Below are 20,914 nucleotides of genomic sequence, written 5' to 3' on the forward strand. Positions count from 1 at the left end.
TTTACTATTCTACAGCTTATTTACTTATCTACTTTATTTATTTACTTTACTTATCTATTTATAGTAGAATTTACTATTCTACAGCTTTACCGTTCTACAGCTTATGATACGTCAAAATAAGAATTTACTATTACATATCTACTTGGTACTCAGTATTTATGTTAAGGACTCACTTTTTTTCTTAATCCTTGAAAAAACTCAGTTAGTATCTCCTCAAATATTTTACCCTCCTCTGTCTTCTCCTGCAACTCTTTTTATTTTCTTATTACTATTTTTTAAGATTTTATTCATTTGACAGAGAGAGAGACAGTGAGAGAGGGAGCACAGGCAGGGGGAGTGGGAGAGGGAGAAGCGGGCGTCCCGCCGAGCAGGGAGCCCCATGCGGGGCTCCATCCCAGGACCCTGGGGTCATGACCCGAGCCGAAGGCAGACCCTTAATGACTGAGCCCCCGGGCGCCCCACAACTCTTTTTAGCAACGTGCTAGAGGCTCCCCGGAGCCTGTACGTCTGCTGCCCTTGGATCCCTCCCGCCCTGTCTCACTGAGGGGGGGACTCCCAAACACCATTTTCTAATTCACTGAAATCTCTGCGCCGTATCTACAGTTTAAACCATCTGTTTACCTTATTTCCATTTATTTGTCGTTTCTAAGATTTCCAATGGCTTTTAATTTCATTTAATATACCTAGACTTATTTCCACATCCCGGCATAAGGTCACAGCGCCTGAGCCACGAAGAGCTTCCTCGACCCGGCGCGGAACTCCCGAACCTGCGGCCGGTCAGCGCCGAGCGAGACGCAAGCCGGGCCCACGGCCGCAGCCCTTCCCCGCGGCCCGGGCGACCCGTCCTCCGGCGGCGCATGCGCGCTGCGGCCCCGCCCTCCGCAGGGCGAGCGCGCCGGCCTCCCGCTCGCTGCTTCCCGGACCGGACCCTCGTGCGGCCCAAGGCCGGGGGCTTCCCGACCCCACACCGTGGCGCGGCGCCGCGCTGTACGGAGGCCGGCGGCTGCAGGGAGCCAAAGCAAACACTGCTTTTCGGAGCGGACTGCTCCGTCTTCGGCCGGCGGCAAAGCAACGGAGCCCTCCGCGCCACCAACCGCCGCGGTGGAGGCCGCTGAGGAAGGGCGGGCGCCACGGCCGGAGGGGCGGCGGGGCGGCCGGAGCCCTGACCTCTCTCGGCGGCCTTCCTCGCGCTGTCCGGCCCTCCGCCGGCCGGTCTGCACAGACGAGCGCGCGGCTCTCACGGCGCCGAAGCAAACGCTGCTGCCGCCGGGACACACGTCTGGGCGTCCAGAGTCACCCTGGCCGGCGCGCTGGACGCCGGAGATGGGCCGGACGCGTCCCACCCATGACGTACGCTGCCGCCATCTGGGACCACAAGGATCGGGTTCACCGTTGCCGCAGACCCGTACCCGAAGCCGCCGCTTTAGGGGACAGCCGTACGGTTCGTTTTCATTATGACGTAGGCAAACGGCCAAGACGTTTACCTTGTACACACTATGCATTTTCTTTAGAAATGACACCAAAAACTCTCAAAAGGGATCCCACTATTTCTTCTGAACGTCTGTGAAAAGTGACGTCACCTCCAGGGCCAGCTGCAGTTCGGCAGGAACTCCAGGCAATGCAGACAGAACCGCCCGCGCAGATCGCTTCCTAGGTCTCCGTGTCCTCACAGTAACCTGACACACCCACGCTGCTTTCTGAACGAACCCACCGTGCAAGCTGTCTGGGTGAGAGGCCGAAAACCGCAAATGATCACGTATTTCAGAAATGAGAGGTACTGGGTCATTTTCCGTTCCAAAGAACCTTACAGGAAAGTCCATCTTATAATTTAAAAGCAGAAAATAAGAAAACAAAGGAAACCCTAACAGCTTCATTTCGGGACAGAGGAAACCAGAAAACAAAATGAACAAACTTGGGGCAAGACTAACTTGAGTTTACGGAGTAAGTCAGACCAAAAGAGTGAGAGCAGGAAGAGCTGCTGGGGACAGCGGAGGAGGGGACGGGACATCCCGGCCAGGGCGGCGGCGCGCTCACCAGTCACCAGAGGCAAGCCGCATGCCGCCACGCCCGGACATGAAAGGTACCACAGGTCCCCCGACAAGGACACACCACTGCACCGTTCAAAGTGGTGCCTCCTCAGTTCAAGGCTGGAACAAGTCTTCTAAGGGAGCGTTAACGAAGTCACAGAGACACACGGAAACCGGACAGAACTTCTCGTGATGCTCAACGTACGTTCAAATGATGACTCTGCAAACGCACGATCTGCTCCCGAAGACCATACTTTTTTTGGAGATAAAACTCAGTCACCCCAGCCTCCGCAGTAACTTGCACCATGTGCTGTGCCGAGACAGGAGCGCCAGCATTCCCTCCCGTGTGGGCCTCCAAGGAACCAGATCAAGCAGGGAGGCAGCCGCATCCCGCGACAGGCAGCAAGCCTCTGCTGGGCCGGACGCACTCCGTGAGGCCTGCACGGCTCTCAAGCTTGTCTGACCACGGTTCACAGCAAAAGATGCATTTTCTATCTCACCTCCACGTACACACCTAGCTGTGTCACTGACGAAAACCAGTCCGTCCCCGTGACTCTGCTCAGCTGAGCCTTACCAGGTGTCCTGTGCCACTGTGTCCCACTGTGCTCTCTACACCTGCTGGGTACAACCCACCTAATCTTTCCTGACCCCTCAGAGCGCGGCCGCCTGTAGCCTGCAGGGAGCCCGCAGGGCAGGGTCCTCAGTGGAGCACACAGACCCCCGCGGTGTATGCGAGGGCAGAGTCCCCTGCCCACCTCCCGTCCCTCAACAGCGCTCTCCCACGTAACGAGAGATGGCCTTCCTCCCGCCCCACTTTGTGGGTCACCACCCCATGAATAACCTCCTCTCCCGTGTCCGACCAGAGGGATAATGTAAAGCATCAGGACCAACGATGGAAAAGCGCACGGCTAACGACTGGGTAACAAGCCTGCGGCAGGTCAGGCGACTGCGAAGTCCGCTTCCAACAGCGCTGGAGGAAGCCGGAGCGAGCTGCCAGCCAACAGACGAGAAGGACTTTTGAAGCTGAGGACTATGTGACTTAACATAAAATTCAGAGAGACCATAAGAGAATGGAATAATCATCACAATAAATAAACCTTCTAGGGTGCTTGGGGGGCTCGGCCAATGAAGAAGTGTCTGCCTTCGGCTCAGGTCTCACGGTCCTGGGACTGAGCCCCACATCGGGCTCCCTGCTCAGTGGGGAGCCTGCTTCTCCCTCTGCCTCTGCCCCTTGCCCTGTTCATGCTCATTCTCTCTCTCTCAAATAAATAAATAAAATCTTAAAATAAAATAAAATAAAACCTTCTATTTCCATAGACTTATTTATAAGACTAAGGGTTCGCAGCACTCATCTTTATTTAAAAAAAAAAAACCTGGAGGCACCTGGGGGGGCTCAGTCTGTTCGGCATCTGCCTTTGGCTCAGGTCATGATCCCGGGGTCCTGGGATCAAGGCCTGTGTTCGGCTCTGCACTCAGCAGGGAGTCTGCTTGGGTTTCTCTCTCTCCCTCTCCCTCTACCCCGCCCCCGACTCCCACTTGTGCTCTCACTCTCAAATAAATAATTTTTTTTTAAAAACCCGAAACTTACCCTTTTCTACAAGTAAATATTACTCACACAGAGGTTACGACTTAATTGGGAGGGAAATCCAATTGTATCTGCATTTCCAATATGTAATGTACCTGCATTTCCAGTAATTTTCACACTTTATTATATTTTAAATGTATAGAATGTATGTAGTGTGTTCAACTGTGCACGTATTAATAACTGTAACGGTAAGTCAGTGCATTAGAAATACGTAAGCAATTTCTGTCGCAGACAAGTCTGACGAAATTTTCTTTGAAAAGGCTTTCGAGCATCAAGTACCACCCATGACTCCCCAAGTGTGGTCCCTGAACCAAGAGCGTCAGTCCCACCTGCTAACTCACTAGAAGTGTCAGCTCTAGGACCCCACAGACCCGATGAGTCAGGCTCTAGGGTGAGACACACGATCTCTGTTCTAACAAACCCTACAAGTCAAATTCTGATGCACACTCAAGCCTGTGTTCCTAAAACAAGGGAAAAAAAAACTTTTTAGAATAAAATTCTGAGGGAGCTATAGAACTGAAAACCCAACACAAGGAGGGGAAAAAAATGTAAAATTTCTGCTGAAGATCTTATTCACGTATTTTTCTTAAAATGAATGGTGAAAGATATTAAATCACTGAATTGTTCTGCTGGATATGTTTAAGAGCATGAAGTTTTAATTTGAATTCTTAGTGTTGACCATAATACAGAATTTATATCTTTTGTACCTTTTTAAATTTAAAATAAAACATTTTAAGCGTCACCTTCGGGGGAGGTGTGAGGGTATTATGTGCAATGACTTGACAGAGTGCTTCCACAAAGTGGAACCTAAAAGCCGGCTGATCACCAGTCTCGAGCAGCGGCTCCCAAACCGCACATACCTAGAGCTCATCCGAAATGCAGATTCCCGGGCCCCACCCCAACACACTGTGTTCTAATGAGCTCTCAGGGGATTTTACCCAGCATCTGAGTCGCCCAGTTAAAGCACCGACTGCTGGCCCCCAAGCTGGTCAAGCGTGAGACAGGACCCAAACCGTACATTTCTAACATGCCTCCCAGGTGACTGCGACCCCGATGCTGCTGTTTTGCGACCACACTCTGGGAACCACTGGTGGGGGCTGCAGAAGCCACAGCTGTATTTTCCTACGTCAACACCCAACATGTAAGCCTGTCCTGACTCTTCAGTGCCAGGCCCTCTGGACACGCTCCCATATCTGCCTTGTAAGACTTCCTTCTCTCCTTGCTCGAGCTCTAGTTCTAGGAGTTACAGAACCCTGGCGCTGCAGCTCCGGCTCCAGCCAGCACCCAGCACCGCGTCTGCCTCACCAGAGTCCTGGGTCTTTGCTGGTAAGTAAGTGATCATCTGCGGGATCCCCTCCAGGAAGCATCAACGTGTGATAGTCTGCAATGTGGCCAAGGCTCTCAATAGAACACCCCAAGGCCACTTGGCCTGGGCTCTCTCTCGGGCACAAAGACCACCGAGAGCCCTGCGTCCCAGGGTGCCGGAGCCTCCCTACAGCGCGTATCCTTGTGAAGCTCAAAGACAAGGGAAAGCCTGAATCCTGCATTTTCCAACATGATCTATCAAATTCCATTCTTTTTACTTATTTTTTTAAAGATTTTATTTATTTGAGAGACAGAGATCACAAGCAGGCAGAGAGGCAGGTAGAGAGAGGAGGAAGGAGGCTCCCCGCTGAGCAGAGAGCCCGATGCGGGGCTCGATCCCAGGACCCTGAGATCATGACCTGAGACGAAGGCAGAGGCTTTAACCCACTGAGGCGCCCCTCCATCAGTTCCATTCTTAACTCTAGGCTCTAAATAGGCTTTCAGTTTACAACGTAAATACAAATAAAATCAAGGTGTGTTCAATGATAAAATTAACATTGTACTACCAAGAAACTCAACATGTTAAGGCAGTCTTAGTATGGGGGGTTAGAGACAGACTTAGGAACTTACCCTCTTTAGCCAAATATAACTCTTTAAATTTTGCTCTCTTTTGATTAAATTCTTGCTCAAGCTGCTGCTGTGCACGTAAAAATTCTGCATTAATTTTTTCCAATTCTGCTACCCGTTGCTGAAGAGAAACTGGAAAAAAAAATACTAGTTAACAAGTAATAACTTTTATTTATAAATTAAGTTACATATTTCTATAATGAAACAAGTAAGCAAGCTTCTTCCAAAGATCCGATATATTCTAGAAATTCTAATCTTCGCTTCTATCAGACGTAACCCACACTACAAATGAATCACACAAGGTGCCACAGCACATACATATGGAGAATCACGTGAGGCAAATTTCCCAAAAGAGAGCTTCTGAAGTCCCTCTGTAACTGACAGCGCGTCGATCTATTCTGGAGTTATTAAATACTGAGTGCGGGGCCCAGTCCTGCTAGCTCTGGCTCCCCTCAAGCGTTACAAGCAAAACCTTACAGTTCTCTGGCTGGGAAAGGCGGACCAGCCTAGACCATTCCCCCAGCTGCAAAAGGACGCATCACCATTATAGTGCAATCATCATCAAAACCCCTTTCGTGTACAGAACTATGACGTATGAACCCCCCATTCCTGACGGATGATCCGGTTTGTAGAGTGATGGTCACTGGGGAGTGTCAGGGACTGGGATGTGTCTGACTTCAGGGCTACACAATTTCGTGGCAGCTGACTAAACAAATGTCCATCCTGAGCAAACCCAGAGGTTCTTCTGCTTCAAGCAAGAGGAGGCCAATCCAGGAGTCCGACCTCACCTCCTCCTCTGCCCCAATAGCAACCCAGACACAAAGCCATAACTCTAATCCCTCTGGCGGACACCAACTGGTACTAATGCCACCACCCCTAAACCCCGAGGCCAGCGGAGGTCCCAGGTCTCTAGCGCGAGCCACTCCAGATAATGACGATTTGTTACAATTTTAACCATGATCTGAAATTCTCTCTGAAGGCCCTACCTTCCCCCAGCCGGGTCCTCCATTACAGCACACAGGAAAGACTGGGGAAATGCACCAGTGGTTTATCTATGCGTGACAGAGTCGGTCTCATTAATTTCTTCCATGTGGTTTTCAAGGTTCTCTACAACTCCTCTGATAAAAGATAATGAACTGAAATCAGCATCTAAAACTATGTTCATTGCCACGTCTTCAGACCAGCCTCACTACAGATGGGACGGTCTGGATACAATCCGGGCAAAAGGGGAAGGGCTGCCGTCCTGCTGTCTGAGCCCCACCATTCGCTATTAAAGGTGAGGCGTCATTTTGAGGAGCACGTATCTAGGGCCTCTAGGTCACAGGAAAGAACGGCATCCGGTCATGTGAACATTCGATGACTTGTGGAGAAAAAGAGGGATGGAGAACCTGGAGGGGAAAAGCCGCGGTCATCTCACACGTCCCATCTGAAATCATGGAGGAAACTTGCTATCTACACTATTTACTTCTCTTGGTATTTTTACTGCCCAAATCCCAAATGTCAAATAAACAAGCTTTTCCCTTAACAGTTTGACATTATGGGTAGCTACTGATTACCACATGAGGTCAGGAAGGACTCGGGGGAATCAAGAGAAAAGAAACAGCAAGATCCCTCTGTCCCTCCTTTTCCCTGACAAATACACTCCCACCCCACTCCTACCATCCACCAAAACACGCACAAAAACGGCCGTACCTTTCAACATTTAGGAACTGAAGCTAACTGATCCATGAAACGCCGCCTTTAAAACTGCAGCTAAGGGGCGCCTGGGGGCTCAGTCAGCGAAGCGTCTGACTCTTAATTTCGGCTCAGGTCGTGGTCTCCGGGTCATGGAATGGAGCCCAGCACTTAACTCTCCGCGCCGTGGGGAGTCTGCTTGTCTCCCTCTCCCTCTGCCCCTCCCCCTGCTTATGGGCTCTCTCTCTTAAACAAATAGGTTTTTAAAAAAAAAAAAAAACCCTGCAGCCAAAATGAAGTGTGGTTCCAACTCCCAAGCCCGTCCTGGCTCTGGCCCACAGTGCAGACGCAGCCCACACCCACAGTCTGGCTGCCTCTCTCCAGCTCTGGGACAGTTTTCAGTTCCAGGGATCAGGATCCCTTTGAGGATACACCAACTCCCTTATTCTCATTTGTTGTTTTAATTAAAAAATTTTAAATCCACCTCAAGTACTTCTAACATACCGTAATTCTACAACAAAGAAAAGGCCAAAACAACTGTTAAAAAAAAAAAAAAAAAAAGAAAAAGGATGCCTCTACTGCTGTATCTGGAAAAATCAATTCCCCTTGCATAAGACAGCAGAGAAGTTTACAAATGGCCATATCCTAATGCATTAGCGACCAACCGCAAAGTAAACTGAAAATAGCGCTCATCACACCAAGTACACATGCTATTTCTCTAGCATGGTCACCACCAAGTTCACAATAACTAGCTAACAGCTCATGTTAAAAGTACTTAGCCTGGGGGAACCTGGGTGGCTCAGTGGGTTAAAGCCTCTGCCTCTCGCTCAGGTCATGATCCCAGAGTTCTGGGATCGAGCCCCACATCAGGCTCTCTGCTCAGCGGGGAACCTGCTTCCTCCTCTCTCTCTGCCTGCCTCTCTGCCTACTTGCGATCTCTATCTGTCAAATAAATAAATAAAATCTTTAAAAAAAAAAAAAAGTACTTAGCCTGGTATTTGGGGAAAAAATTGATCAATGTAATTATTAAACTAGTGGTATTTATTTGACGAATAAAGGAAAAAGGCAGAATGAGCAGGTGACTTCGTACGTAGACACACAAGACCAGAATTCCTCGAGCCTCGTGATCCTGACTCAGTGCCCACGCTTAAGACTTCCAGCTCCGACCCCTCTCCAGGACCCCGTCTCTTCACAGCACCATGAAAAGTCAGTCCTAGTGCCAGCCTTCCACAGTGCCAGCCTTCCACAACTCAGCAGGCGAGAGCTACCGGTACCTCAGCCTCCCTGAGCCACGCCACGCGTCTGCACGTTGGTGCCTTCAGCTGGATCCCAAGAGAGAGCGGGCGCCTGGCTGGCTTGGCTGGAAGAGCGTGGAACTCCTGATCTCAGGGCTCCGAGTTCAAGCCCCACACTGGGTGTAGGGGTTCCATAAAAATAAAATCTCGGGGATCCTGGGTGGCTCAGGTGGTTGAGCATCAGACCCTTGATTTTGGCGCAGGTCATGATCTCCAGGTTGTGGGATCGAGCCCCACATCGGCTCCACGCTGACTGTGGAGTTTCTTAAGACTCTCTGTCTCTCAGTCAAGTATCATATGGTTTCACTTATTTGTGGAGCATAACAAATAACATGGAGGACAAGGGGAGATGGAGAGGAGAAGGGAGTCGAGGGAAACTGGAAGGGGAGGTGAACCATGAGAGACTACGGACTCTGAAAAACAACCTGAGGGTTTTGAAGGGGCGGGGGGTGGGAGGTTGGGGGAACCAGGTGGTGGGTATTAGGGAGGGCACGGATTGCATGGAGCACTGGGTGTGGTGAAAAAACAATGAATACTGTTACACTGAAAAGAAATAAAAAATTAAAAAAAAAAAAAGATTCTCTGTCTCTCTCCCTCTGCACATCCCTCCCTTGCATGCACACACACGCTCTAAAAAAAAATTAAAAAAGAAAGAAGAAAGAAGGGGCGCCTGGGTGGCTCAGTGGGTTAAAGCCTCTGCCTTCGGCTCAGGTCATGATCCCAGGGTCCTGGGATCGAGCCCCACATCAGGCTCTCTGCTCAGCAGGGAGTCTGCCTCCCTTCCTCTCTCTCTCTGCCTGCCTCTCTGCCTACTTGTGATTTCTGGCTGTCAAATAAATAAATAAAATCTTTGAAAAAAAAAAAAAAAAGAAAAGAAAGAAGAAAGAAAAAGGCGAAAACTATGTTATGCAATGGCTATTTTTAATGCTTGACACCCAAAGGGAAAAATGATTACATCAATTACTCAAAATGTATGAAATAAGCAACCGGAAAGGAAAAAGGAAAGACTATGGTAAATAACTGAAGGAAAGACCCGATGACTCTTACATGCATCTCCGTCCCTAATGCTGATACGAACAGGAGAACATGTGATAACTTAAAGATATTTTTAAGTCCCAAACTTTTTTTTTTTAAGATCTTATTTATTTATTTGACAGACAGAGATCAGAAGAGTAGGCCGAGAGGCAGGCAGAGAGAGAAGAGGAAGCAGGCTCCCCGCCGAGCAAAGAGCCTAATGCGGACCCTGAGATCATGACCTGAGCCGAAGGCAGAGGCTTGACCCACTGAGCCACCCAGGCGCCCCTAAGTCCCAAACTCTTATTAAGTTGGATGAGACATAAGCAACAGAAGAAAAGCAGTGTAAGTCAAATATTACAACCAGAATCTTTTTGTTTCAAGATGTTCAAGAGCCAAGAAAACACCTAAAATAAATAAATAAAGCACATAACTTCAGTAGAACAAAAGAATCTGAACATTTTCTATAACTCAAAAGTCTTCATTTCTGTCTCATTGGGTAAAATGAAACTACTAAGTATGGCAGGAAATATCCACCCAATGGAATAATATCAAGCCAAAAAATTATATTAAATAAAAAAAACAAAATACAAAATTATACAACCCAGTATGAGCTATGCAAAAAAATACATATAAAAAAAAAAAGACTGGGAGGAACATGCCAAATTACCTTCAGAGTGGTTGCCTCTCTGAACCAAAGGGTAACTACAATAAAAATTACACTGATTACACGGATTTAAATTAAAAAGGTAAGGAAGTATTTCATCTTTTTAAAAAAAATCATTACAACTGTTTCTTACTATTACGTCTCAATGTCTCTGCTCATAAAAAGTGCACATGATTAACCTCAATAGTCTTCAATGTTTTGACACACTAAATAATCATTTTTTATAAGCTACACTTAATTTTCCCAGGATAAACAATTTGCTAAAATAGATGAATTTCCTTTAAAAATAGAACCTCTTAATTTGTTTCAGAAGTGGCCTTCCAGCTAGCAAAATGCCTTCTCCCGCTGCTCTAAAAACTCACCATGTACAACTTCTTTTAGGAATTACCAAAAACGATCACTGTCACACTAAATGTAGCCACTCAGGCGTGCTCTGTTTAGGCTCCTATTTAAGAAACCCGGAAGTATGGGTGCCTGGGTGGCTCAGTGGGTTAAAGCCTCTGCCTTCGGCTCAGGTCATGATCCCAGGGTCCTGGGATCGAGCCCCGCATCAGGCTCTCTGCTTAGCGGGGAGCCTGCTTCCCTTCCTCTCTCTGCCTGCTGCTCTGCCTGCTTGTGATCTGTCTGTCAAATAAATAAATAAATAAAATCTTTAAAAAAAAAAAAAAGGTAGAATTTTTTAAAAAAAGAAAGAAACCCTCAAGTACCCGGCAGCCTGAGAGACGGAGGAGAGGGAAAGTCGGGGCAGGGTGGGGGGCACGAGGCTGGCAGGAACGACGCCTCCCGCGGAGGGCGGTCCGCATGCAGACACACGGCCGTGTCACCTGCACTTTCACAGTATTCGAGCCAACAGACGCGCATGTGGGGAGCACCGTGTCCGTATCTGCGGTACCACAGACAGCTGTCACTTCGCTTCACATGACCCCATTTCACGTCCTACAATCTCCAAACTATCCGACCTCGGCAACGTTAAAAACCTGCCTCCTCCCTTGCCCCTGCGCTCAGAGGAGGCAGCTCTGAGCCACCCGCGGTTCACGGGTCTACACAGAACAGCTTCGCGCCCTTCCTCTTGAGAATCAAAGTGGAAAAACCTTACTTTGTCTCACTTCTCCTTTTTTCTTCTTTTTTGTAACTCTCAAAGCAATTAGATGTCAAAATGCCTCGGACCAAAGGGCACCTTCAGGATCACGGGCCTCAGATACAAAACCCAACTGCTTGCTCCACAGGGTCAGTGGGTTTGGGTGAAGCAGCCGCAGACGCGACTACGAATGCAGGAAAGATACTAAGTGAAAGAAAAAAACACCAAACATTCGTTCAGAGGGAAAACAAGATAATGAAAACGTACTAAGGAAGAGAGTCTTCAAAAAGGCCGAGATGAACTAAAGACAAGAAACGACGGAAAACCTGACGGGGGGGAGGTGTGGGAGGCGGAGGGAAGGAGCAGGACGGAGCGCGCGCCGCATCCCCGTCCCTGAAGATGCTCACGATCAAACGTACTGAGCAGCCTCCGGGCACCTGCAGTGCAGCTGGAAACTTGTGGGTCTAACGTTCAGTTCTCGGCTACTGAGCAGGACAATCACAAGAGCACAGTCTTGCAAGGACTTTAGAGACCAGTCCCGTGCACTTCGGCCTGAGCGTCGATCCACTGATGAGCTGTTAAATTCAGTGATCAGCAACCCATGTTCGCAAACGAATGAAGCAAGTAGAAACCACCAGCGCCACGCTTCGCCTGGATATACGTTATTTCCTGAGATCTGCATTTCAGATGCTCACACACTGCTACTGGGTTGTAAAGGGAAATGTGTTTCTTACTACAGAGAGGTCAAAATAGTCTGAAAACTGCCAATTCCTAACTCATACAGGACTGCACTCCCACAACACCACAGACAGGTGGTCACACGGCTTCCACAGGAACCTAAAACTAGTAACTCACTTCACTGCCCCACACGGCACCCAGGTCCACCGTTCACAGATATCAGATGATCCTCCCCTCTCCTTCGGATAAGGGGTCATCTGTGAGAAATATCTATTTTTAACCATACAACCCTAAATCAGCTCCCTCTGAGATCTTAGATCTGTCCCACAGATTTGGAAAACGTCCAACACCTGCTATCTCACACCTGTCCTCTCCTTCCTCCTCCAGATGAAACACCTCCGGACTCTTTAATGACTCAATCCCTCACTCCCTCACAGCTGCGGTCCCGAACACTACAGTCAGAACTCAACATAAAGTAGGACACTCTGACCCTAACCCATTACCCACACAGAGTCGAGCAGAAACATCGTATCTGGAGGCTATTCCCTAAGAACATTCGACAGATTGGCCCCAGCTTTCTTTGGACACAAGCCCACACTCTCCCATTCTCAGCCCACAAGATTAACATAATCTAACACTGTCCCTACGTCCCCTCTGCTCGAACTTCAACCAAGCCAAGGGTCCTCCAACCAACAGCCATACCGCAGAGTTCTCTTTCTATTTTGTTTTGTTTTTTTAAAAACAAAGTTTTCTGGTGGAACCAAAGATGGAGCTCTTCCGCCCGTCACTCGGGATCCGGGTGGAGGTGGACACTGCCTCATCAGATGGCTCTGTTAGCTACAAGTTCATCCCAACTATCATTAGCCTCAAATCCCATTTCTTCATCTTATGCATGATTCAGTAACACTGTCATCAAATACTAAGATTCAAAGACAAGCTATCTACAGTTTTGGGGTCAGAAAACCATGCTTCAACCCAAAGCCGGGCTCTCCTTATACGAACTGGGGCAAAAGTTCAACTTTTCCAAGATTTCATTAAAATAAGGTGGACTCCCACTCGGAAGAGTATCACAGGCCCTGAGGACTTGAAATGCCGTCACACAAACGCAGCTCACATGTAATAACGGGACAGTTACTGTTAACTTCAGAATCTAATAGCTGCAGCTTCAAAATTCTGCCCAAGGGACGCCTGGGTGGCTCAGTTGGTTAAGTGGCTGCCTTCAGCTCAGGTCGTGATCCCAGCGTCCTGTGATCGAGTCCCACATTGGGCTCCTTGCTCAGCAGGGAGCCTGCTTCTCCCTCTGCCTCCATCTGCCAGTGCTCGCTCTCTCTCTTTCTCTCTGACAAATAAATAAATAAAGTCTTTAAAAAAAAAAAATTCTGCCCAAAAAAATAGAGGGGATGGCGGGGGGGGCTCAGTCGGTTAAGCATCCAACTCTTGGTTTCTGCTCAGGTCACAATCTCAGGGTCATGATATCGAGCCCCACATCAGGCTCCCTGCACAGCCAGGAGTCTGCTGGAGGCTCTCTCACTCTCTCCCTCTGCCTCCCCCCACCCTCTCTCTCCCTCCAATAAATAAATAAATCTTTAACAAAAATCGAGACGTTCCTTTGGCTCGATGTGTTGTAGAGATGCTTCCTAGTGATAACTACAAAATCACCGTATTTCTAAAAATTCTCAAGCCACTTGTTCAAATAATCTACTCTTTAAATGTTCCAGAAATTACAGTCGAGCAAAGTTATCACTTGAGACAAACATGCAAACAAAGCTTTGACAAAAAGTAAAAAACGCAGGAGTAACTATAAACCAAACCATGGGGATTTCAGGGAATGTTCAGGAGGCAAACAATGAGCATAAACCACGTTCCGGCTCTGATCCTGCATTACTCTATGCCCGTAAAGCTACGTTCCCCCACGGTTCCCACTGGCATACACAATGTACACCGTGAAAACGTCTCCAATAGTCGCCCAACAAGGATAACTTCAGAAATAAGCCAATCACATGGCTGAGATAAACTCTGCACGTTTCACAATACCAGTCAGCTACAGGATGCATTCAGGCACCATTCTGTGCACTTTACTAGGTAACCGTTAAGTCACCTTCACTTCCGATTACGTTTAGTCCAAGCACCGTAGCCGGCCAGCACCGTGTTCAAGAGCAGACGTGAACACGCGTGGGCACAGGCAGACGATTCTGCACTCGGCTGCACTCTCCCAAGGGTTTCAAACACCACAGAACGTGAAACCCGATGAAAAAGCGTGACGACCACCGCACTGATGAGCAGATGCGGGTTCCAACTTCGGATGCTCAAGTATTTTAGTGGCCGTTTACAAGACAAAGGCAGCTACTCAAAACTTAGTATTAGGCTTACCTAACAAAATGGTGAAAAGAATTCCGTTTTCTGCCCAGAGCCCGAGTGGCGTTCGTCAGTGGGGCCGTAGCGTGCCGCCTCAGGACTCGGGTGGGGCTGCTAAAAATCCACTATCCACAGTGCAGTTAAATCCAATCCTTCTTTTGGGCTTGAATTCACCAAGTGTCTGTAAGGCTGCTGGTGGGACACAGGACACAGTACAATCGCTCCGGAAAAGTCTGGCGGTGGCTCGTAAAGGCACACGCACCACACAATCCAGCAACCCCACAAATAAGAACAGACTTCCACACAGAGATCTGTACACGAACGCTCACAGCAGCTTTACTCACGGAAGCCAGCAGCTGTAAATAACCCAAACACCCACTAAAAATGGACAAATAACAAGGAGCCCATACAATGAAATGCTCTTCGGCAACTAAAGGACGGACTATTAACACACACAACAGGGACACGTCTCGAGAGCGCCGCGCCCAGGGAAAGAACCAAACCCAAAAGCCGGACTGCACTCACAGACGAACTCTAGAGCGGGCCAAACTACGGTGACGGGAAGGAGAGCGGCGCTTCCCCAGAAGGAGCCGTAGGGGCGGAACTGCAAAGGCACAGGAGGCAATTGAGGGGAGTAAAACGTTCCAGAACACGATTCTGGGGATGGTTACAGAACCGCTGCGTTTGGGAAAACGCGTGGACCTAGAGCTAAAGTCATGAAATTCACAGCATGTCAACTGTTTTAACATCCTCGCTGAGGCCGGAGTGAACCATCCCAGGGGTAAACGAGCGCCTGCCAACAGAAGCCATCTCCACCGTGAACGAGCCTCGGGGCCCCCTCTGAAATTCTCCCTCTGAATATTTAAATACCGTCCCTTTCCAGAAACAGAGAAAGCAGACTTCATGTAGCCTGTTACCACTGTTACCTTTCCAGCACCCAGAACTGTGCTGGCCCGTGACGGGGTTCACGAGGCATTTCCCAGGGAAGCACGAGAACAGAGACGTGAGCCACGGCGGCTAGACCTACCTGCGCCGAGGGGCGTTGGTCAGACGCGGAAGGCAGCAAGGACTTGGAGAAGCGAAGGAGAGGGCGCCTCGCTGGGAAGAGCCAAGGACAAAGGAGCAGGGCAGTCCGCACAGACACAGGGCGAGCACGCCAAAGTCCCGGATGTGCAGAAAACACTTTCCCCACAGAGCACAGGAGGCCCCTGAGCGACCTCTGGGCCTGTACTTCCCGCCTCGGCGGCCACTAGCCACGGGAGGCTCCCGCACCCCGGAAACGCTTCTAAGCCGAGGATGTTAAATATGAAATAAATCTGGAATTTTGCAACCTTTGAACAAAAATATCTAAAATGCCCCAACCATTTTTACAGTGATCCCATGTAAAAACTTTGACACCTGGAATATACCGCGGTAAATGAAATACATCATTAAAATTCATCTCCACGGAGAGCCGTACACGAATGTTCACGGCATCGTTCGTAACAGCCAACAAAGGGAGCCCAGTGTTCATCCGGGACGGATGGGTCAGCAAAACGGGGTCCTCGTGCAACAGAATGTTATCTGTCCATAACAAGGAGCAAAGCACACGGGCGCCTGGCTGGCTCTGTCAGAAGAACGCGCGACTCCTGATCTCAGGGTCGTGAGTTCTAGCCCCATGGTGGGTGTAGAGCTTACTTTAAAAAATTAAATAAGCCTTAAAAAAAGAGAGCGAGAGCGAGAGCGGAAAGAACAAAAGTACTGATCTATGCTATGGGACGGACGGCCCTTGAACACATCACACTGACTGGGAGATGCCAGACACCAAAGCTACAGACAGTACGATTCTGTGTATAGAAACAGGAAGATCCAGAGACGCAGAGTAGGAAAGTGGGTGCCAGGGAGGGTGGGGAGCCACGGAGAGTGACTGCAGATGGTGTGGGGATTCTCTCTGGGGTGAGAAAGCTGTTCCAGAAATCAGCAGCGATGGCTGCATGGCGCCGTGGAAATTCTGAAAACCAGAGAACTGTGCGCTTTGAAATGGGCAAACCGGATGGCATGTGAACACAATCTCAATGAATCTCTTGTTTTAAAAAGGCAACGTCACCACCTGCTTTTCCACCTGGACGTCTTGTTCTGGTTTTTTAGTCCTCTGACGTGGACTCTAGGAAAAGCGAAGTCACACTCTCTGGCTCCCGTCACGTCCCTGCCGGCCAGCACCGCTCTGGAGGGCCCGCCGGCACGCGGGGGCCCCGAGCGCTCGTTCTGACCCCGCGTTCTCCTACGCTCTCTGGTTCTCCCAACCTGCCCACCTGCTTCAAAGATGCCACGCTCCGCAGCCGACTCAGACCCTGAGGTCAGTCGTCTCAAAACCCCAGCTTCCCTTCCGCCCCGTGCTTTCACGGGGGCACACGCTGCCCTAACGCGACACGCAGACTTGAACTGCTCCGGGGAGCTGAGGAGTCTGTGCCACAATGTGACCGTCACGAAGACACTGAGCACCTGCTCGGCACAGCGGGCATTTCTGGATGACCCACGCGGCGCCCAAACCTACGTGTGGGGCGAGCTCTTCATCTCCATGCAGACGGCTGTGGCGGACGACCTCCACGTCCACGGTGACCACCATCTTTTCAATGGTCTTTCCACATTTATCTATGAAGATTTTATTTATTTGTCAGAGACAAAGCACGTGCACATGAGAGAACACAACCAGGGCAGCGGCAGTTGGGGAGAGAAGCAGACTCCCCTGTGGGCGGGGAGCCCGATGCGGGGCTCAATCCCAGGACCCCGGGATCATGACCGAAGGCAGACACTTAATGACTGAGCCACCTAGCGCCCCAATAAGCTTTATTTTTTAAAATACTATTGGTTAAACTCTGAATGGTTTTCTAATTCAAAAACACAAACACGTTTAGCAAAGCTGTAACCAGAGGTCTGGCCACTCTGACCACGTCTGCACACTATCACCACCACACCCTCCCACCAAAGTCTGCAGAGTTCACAGCAATGAAAAATGCACGCATTTCAATGCCTAACTCGTAAGTGGACTTCTCTTCCCATCCGACTTGATACTCTGTGAGATCCGACTTTATCTCCTAATAACCCTGAGTGTTCCTGGAGTCAGAAAACAAAGGGTATGGAAAAAGCAGGGTTTAGGCAGGAATGCGGAGAGTATATTGAAAAGCCTTGTAGGTAAGAAACAGACCCCACGGGCAGCAAGGAGGGCTGGGTCACAGAGAAACAAAGAACAGTGACTAGAACTCCATGGAAATGTCGTACCTTTAGTATAAAAGCAAACGAATCTAATTTTAAAATTCAGCAGCACTGGAAAAGTCACCAGCCTACAGCGCAGTCCTAAAACTGATGTTCACAGTAATGAATTACTGATACAAGATTTAATGTGGGGGCACCTGGATGGCTCAGTCGGTTAGCATCTGACTCAATCTCAGCTCAGGTCTTGATGTCAAGGTCATGAGCTCAAGCCCTGTGCTGGGCTCCACACTGGCGTGGAGCTTACTTAAAAAAAAGGCGGGGGGCGCCTGGGTGGCTCAGTTGGTTAAGCGGCTGCCTTCAGCTCGGGACATGATCTCGGGGTCCTGGGATCGAGTCCCGCATCAGGCTCCCTGCTCAGCGGAGAGCCTGCTTCTCTCTCTCCCTCTGCCTGCAGCTGTGCTTACTTGGGTGCGCTCTTTCTCTCTGTCAAACAAATAAATAAAATCTTTAAAATAAAAAAGACTTAATGCTGTCCAGTGCACTTTGTTGAAGGAAGCACATTAAAGCGCAATTTATTTTGGAAAAGCTGCTAAGAAAAGTAGCTAGACTCCGAGCACCCAGAATGTGGCCTCTAAATACTGTTTCCCACTAAAAGGAAGCAGAACTCCTTGGAAATAGTGACTGATTCCAGGCCTGGACGGGAAGGGAGCAAGACGAAGCTGAAACATGGTGGCATCTGCTGGGGTTGTACCAAAGGACTGAGGAGTCCTAGAGAAGGCAGTGGCCCAAAGAGATCATCTGCACATCAAAGCACCCCTCCCCTTCAAGATCTATTCATTCCTAATCCTCAGAACCTGTACGGATTACCTTCTGTGGCAAAAGACATGATTCAGGACCTGGAGGAGGCCATCCTGGATTACCCAGTAGGCCCTACATGCAATCCATGTGTCTTCTTTTTTTTTTTTAAGATTTTATTTATTTGACAGAGAGAGAGAGACAGAGAGACAGAGCACAAGCAGGGGGAGCAGCAGAGGAAGAGGGAGAGGGAGGCTCCCCGCCGAGCAGAGAGCCCGATGTGGGGCTCGATCCCAGGACCCTCGATCATGACCTGAGCCGAAGGCAGACATTTAACGGACAGAGCCACCCACGCGCCCCCATATGTGCCTTTTTAGAAAGAGGACCTGTGCCGCCGACACACAGAGGATGCGGCGCTGTGACTCCGAAGACGGAGCTTGGGGTGGGGTCGCCGGGGAAGGCCAGCAGCGCCGGAGGCGGCAAGGGGCTAGAACTGCCGCCCGCCGCAGCCTCTGGAAGGAGCACGGCCCCGCCAACGCCTGACACTTCAGCCCAGGGGTACGGATTTTGGACTGCCCGCCTCCCCCGCGGTGAGATCATAAACTTCTGTTGTTTTAAAGCCATTCAGTTTGTGGTGATTTGTTGGAGCAGCCAAAGTAAACTAACACCATCAATAAAAATAACAATGAGTCAAAACACGAACATACATGTAAATCCACATAGTCTCAATATATAAAGAAAAAAACCTGATTGGTCACCTTACCTAGGTAGCCAAGTTATCACTGTGAAAGCCTACCAGGAAAAGTATCACTCCTTCCTTCTCCGTTTCCTACACAAACTATCCCTTAAGGTAGCACAATCTACATGGAGCGTTCCTCGTCCAGAAGTGTTCCGGCTGTAACTACCATCTGACAAACCCTGATGAATGGAGAAACCCAGGAAATGGTCATCAGTGGTCCTCACGTCTCCAAAAGAGCCAACCAGACAGCATGTGCCCCCGATGGACGTACCCGCTGCCACTCTGAGATGGTCTTTAAAAACCAAACGAAAACCACCACGCACACAAAAAATGCCAAAATCCATGTAACAAACAAACAAACGTAGATCCGAATATGACTTCAGATCTAACTCCCAACTTAGAGGAAACACAGAAGACAAGACTATGGATAACACCAAAATACAGATGCAATCGGGAAGTTCCAGGGGCGAATGTGCCACAGGATGGCCGTCTTCGACAAATTATTAGGCGGAGGGAAGAGACAACACAGACCAACTAACTCTAATGGCCCTTATTCTGGGCCCTGTTTGGAACAAACCCAATTTTTGAAATTGAGAAAACTGAGGAAATGTCCGCCCGGACTGGATATTTCATGATAAAGAATGACTGTTAAGTGTTTTTAGATGTGATCCGTAGTACTGTGGCTATGTTTACATAGATACTGAAATGTTTTCAAATGAAATCATAGGTGTCTGAAATTGGCTATTTAAAAGTCCAGGACAGGAAGTAGGGAGAGGGTTACAACCGAAACAAGATCAGCTACACAACAACAGTCACGGCACACGGAGGGTGCTGAGTCTACCTACGAATCTTTTTTTTTTTTAATTTTATTTATTTATTTGACACGGAGAGAGAGATCACAAGTAGGCAGAGAGGCAGGCAGAGGGAGAGAGAGGAGGAAGCAGGCTCCCCACTGAGCAGAGAGCCCGATGGGGGGCTCGATCCCAGGACCCTGAGATCATGACCTGAGCGGAAGGCAGAGGTTTAACCCACCGAGCCACCCAGGCGCCCCTACCTATGGATCTTTTTAAGTGTTTAAAATGTTCCACAGAAAGGACTCTAAGTCTCATTTTTTTTTTAAGTCTCACCTCTTCTGTGTTGAAAGGCTTACCTCTAAATTAGCTGAAAAATAATATGCCCACAAAATACCATTTCAGGGCACCTGGATGGCTCAGTCGGTTAAACATCCGACTCTTGATTTCAGCCGAGGTCATGATCTCAAGGTCATGATTAAGCCCTGCATTGGGCCACATGCTCGGTGAGGAACCTGCTTAAGATTCTCCCTCTCCCTTTGCCTCTCCCAGCCCACATGCTCCTCCTTCCTCACTCTCTTAAAAAAAATAATAATAATTAAAACTATTCATTCTCCCACCCTTCCAGATAATGGGGCATTATACGTATTCACATTTATAATTCACAATGGAGAACTATTTAATAAAAAATTTGTTTCTGACTATTACCAATTCCTTTAATATAAAATGGTCATTGGTTTAGAATACTTTTTTTTTAAATTTGAGAAAGAGAGAGAGAGCACGCATGTGCACGCACAAGGAGGGAGTAGAAAAGAGGGAGAAGGAAAAGCAGGCTTCCCACTGAGCGGGCAGCATGACGCAGAGCTCGATCCTAGGACCACGACACCATGACCTGAGCCAAAGGCAGACGTTTAACCAACCGTACCACCGAGGTGCCCTGGTTGAGAATATTTTTAAGATTTATCACTTACAGGGGAAAAGTCAAACCTCTCTTAGAATCATGTTTTATTATACTGTAAATTCAAATTCCCTATGTACACAGTGTCCTTCAGTATAACACCGAAAATCTAAACTACAGATGTCACTTTCCAT

General features: G+C 48.8%; 1 protein-coding gene across 3 annotated transcripts in view; it reads right to left on the reverse strand.

Annotated features, from left to right (window-relative positions):
* RABEP1 (rabaptin, RAB GTPase binding effector protein 1) overlaps positions 1 to 20,914 on the reverse strand; it is a 90,403-nt gene that overhangs the window by 49,000 nt on the left and 20,489 nt on the right. For 2 of the 3 annotated variants that reach the window (XM_080827316.1, XM_080827318.1), the window contains exon 2: positions 5,548 to 5,676. The exons of the other annotated variant lie outside the window; for it this stretch is intronic. In XM_080827316.1, the coding sequence (XP_080683442.1) occupies positions 5,548 to 5,676 (129 nt within the window). The remainder of the gene's footprint in view (positions 1 to 5,547; positions 5,677 to 20,914) is intronic. 3 annotated transcript variants of the gene reach the window in all.

This window comes from Martes martes (assembly GCF_963455335.1).
Source record: "Martes martes genome assembly, chromosome: 16".
Classification (NCBI taxonomy): domain Eukaryota; kingdom Metazoa; phylum Chordata; class Mammalia; order Carnivora; family Mustelidae; genus Martes; species Martes martes.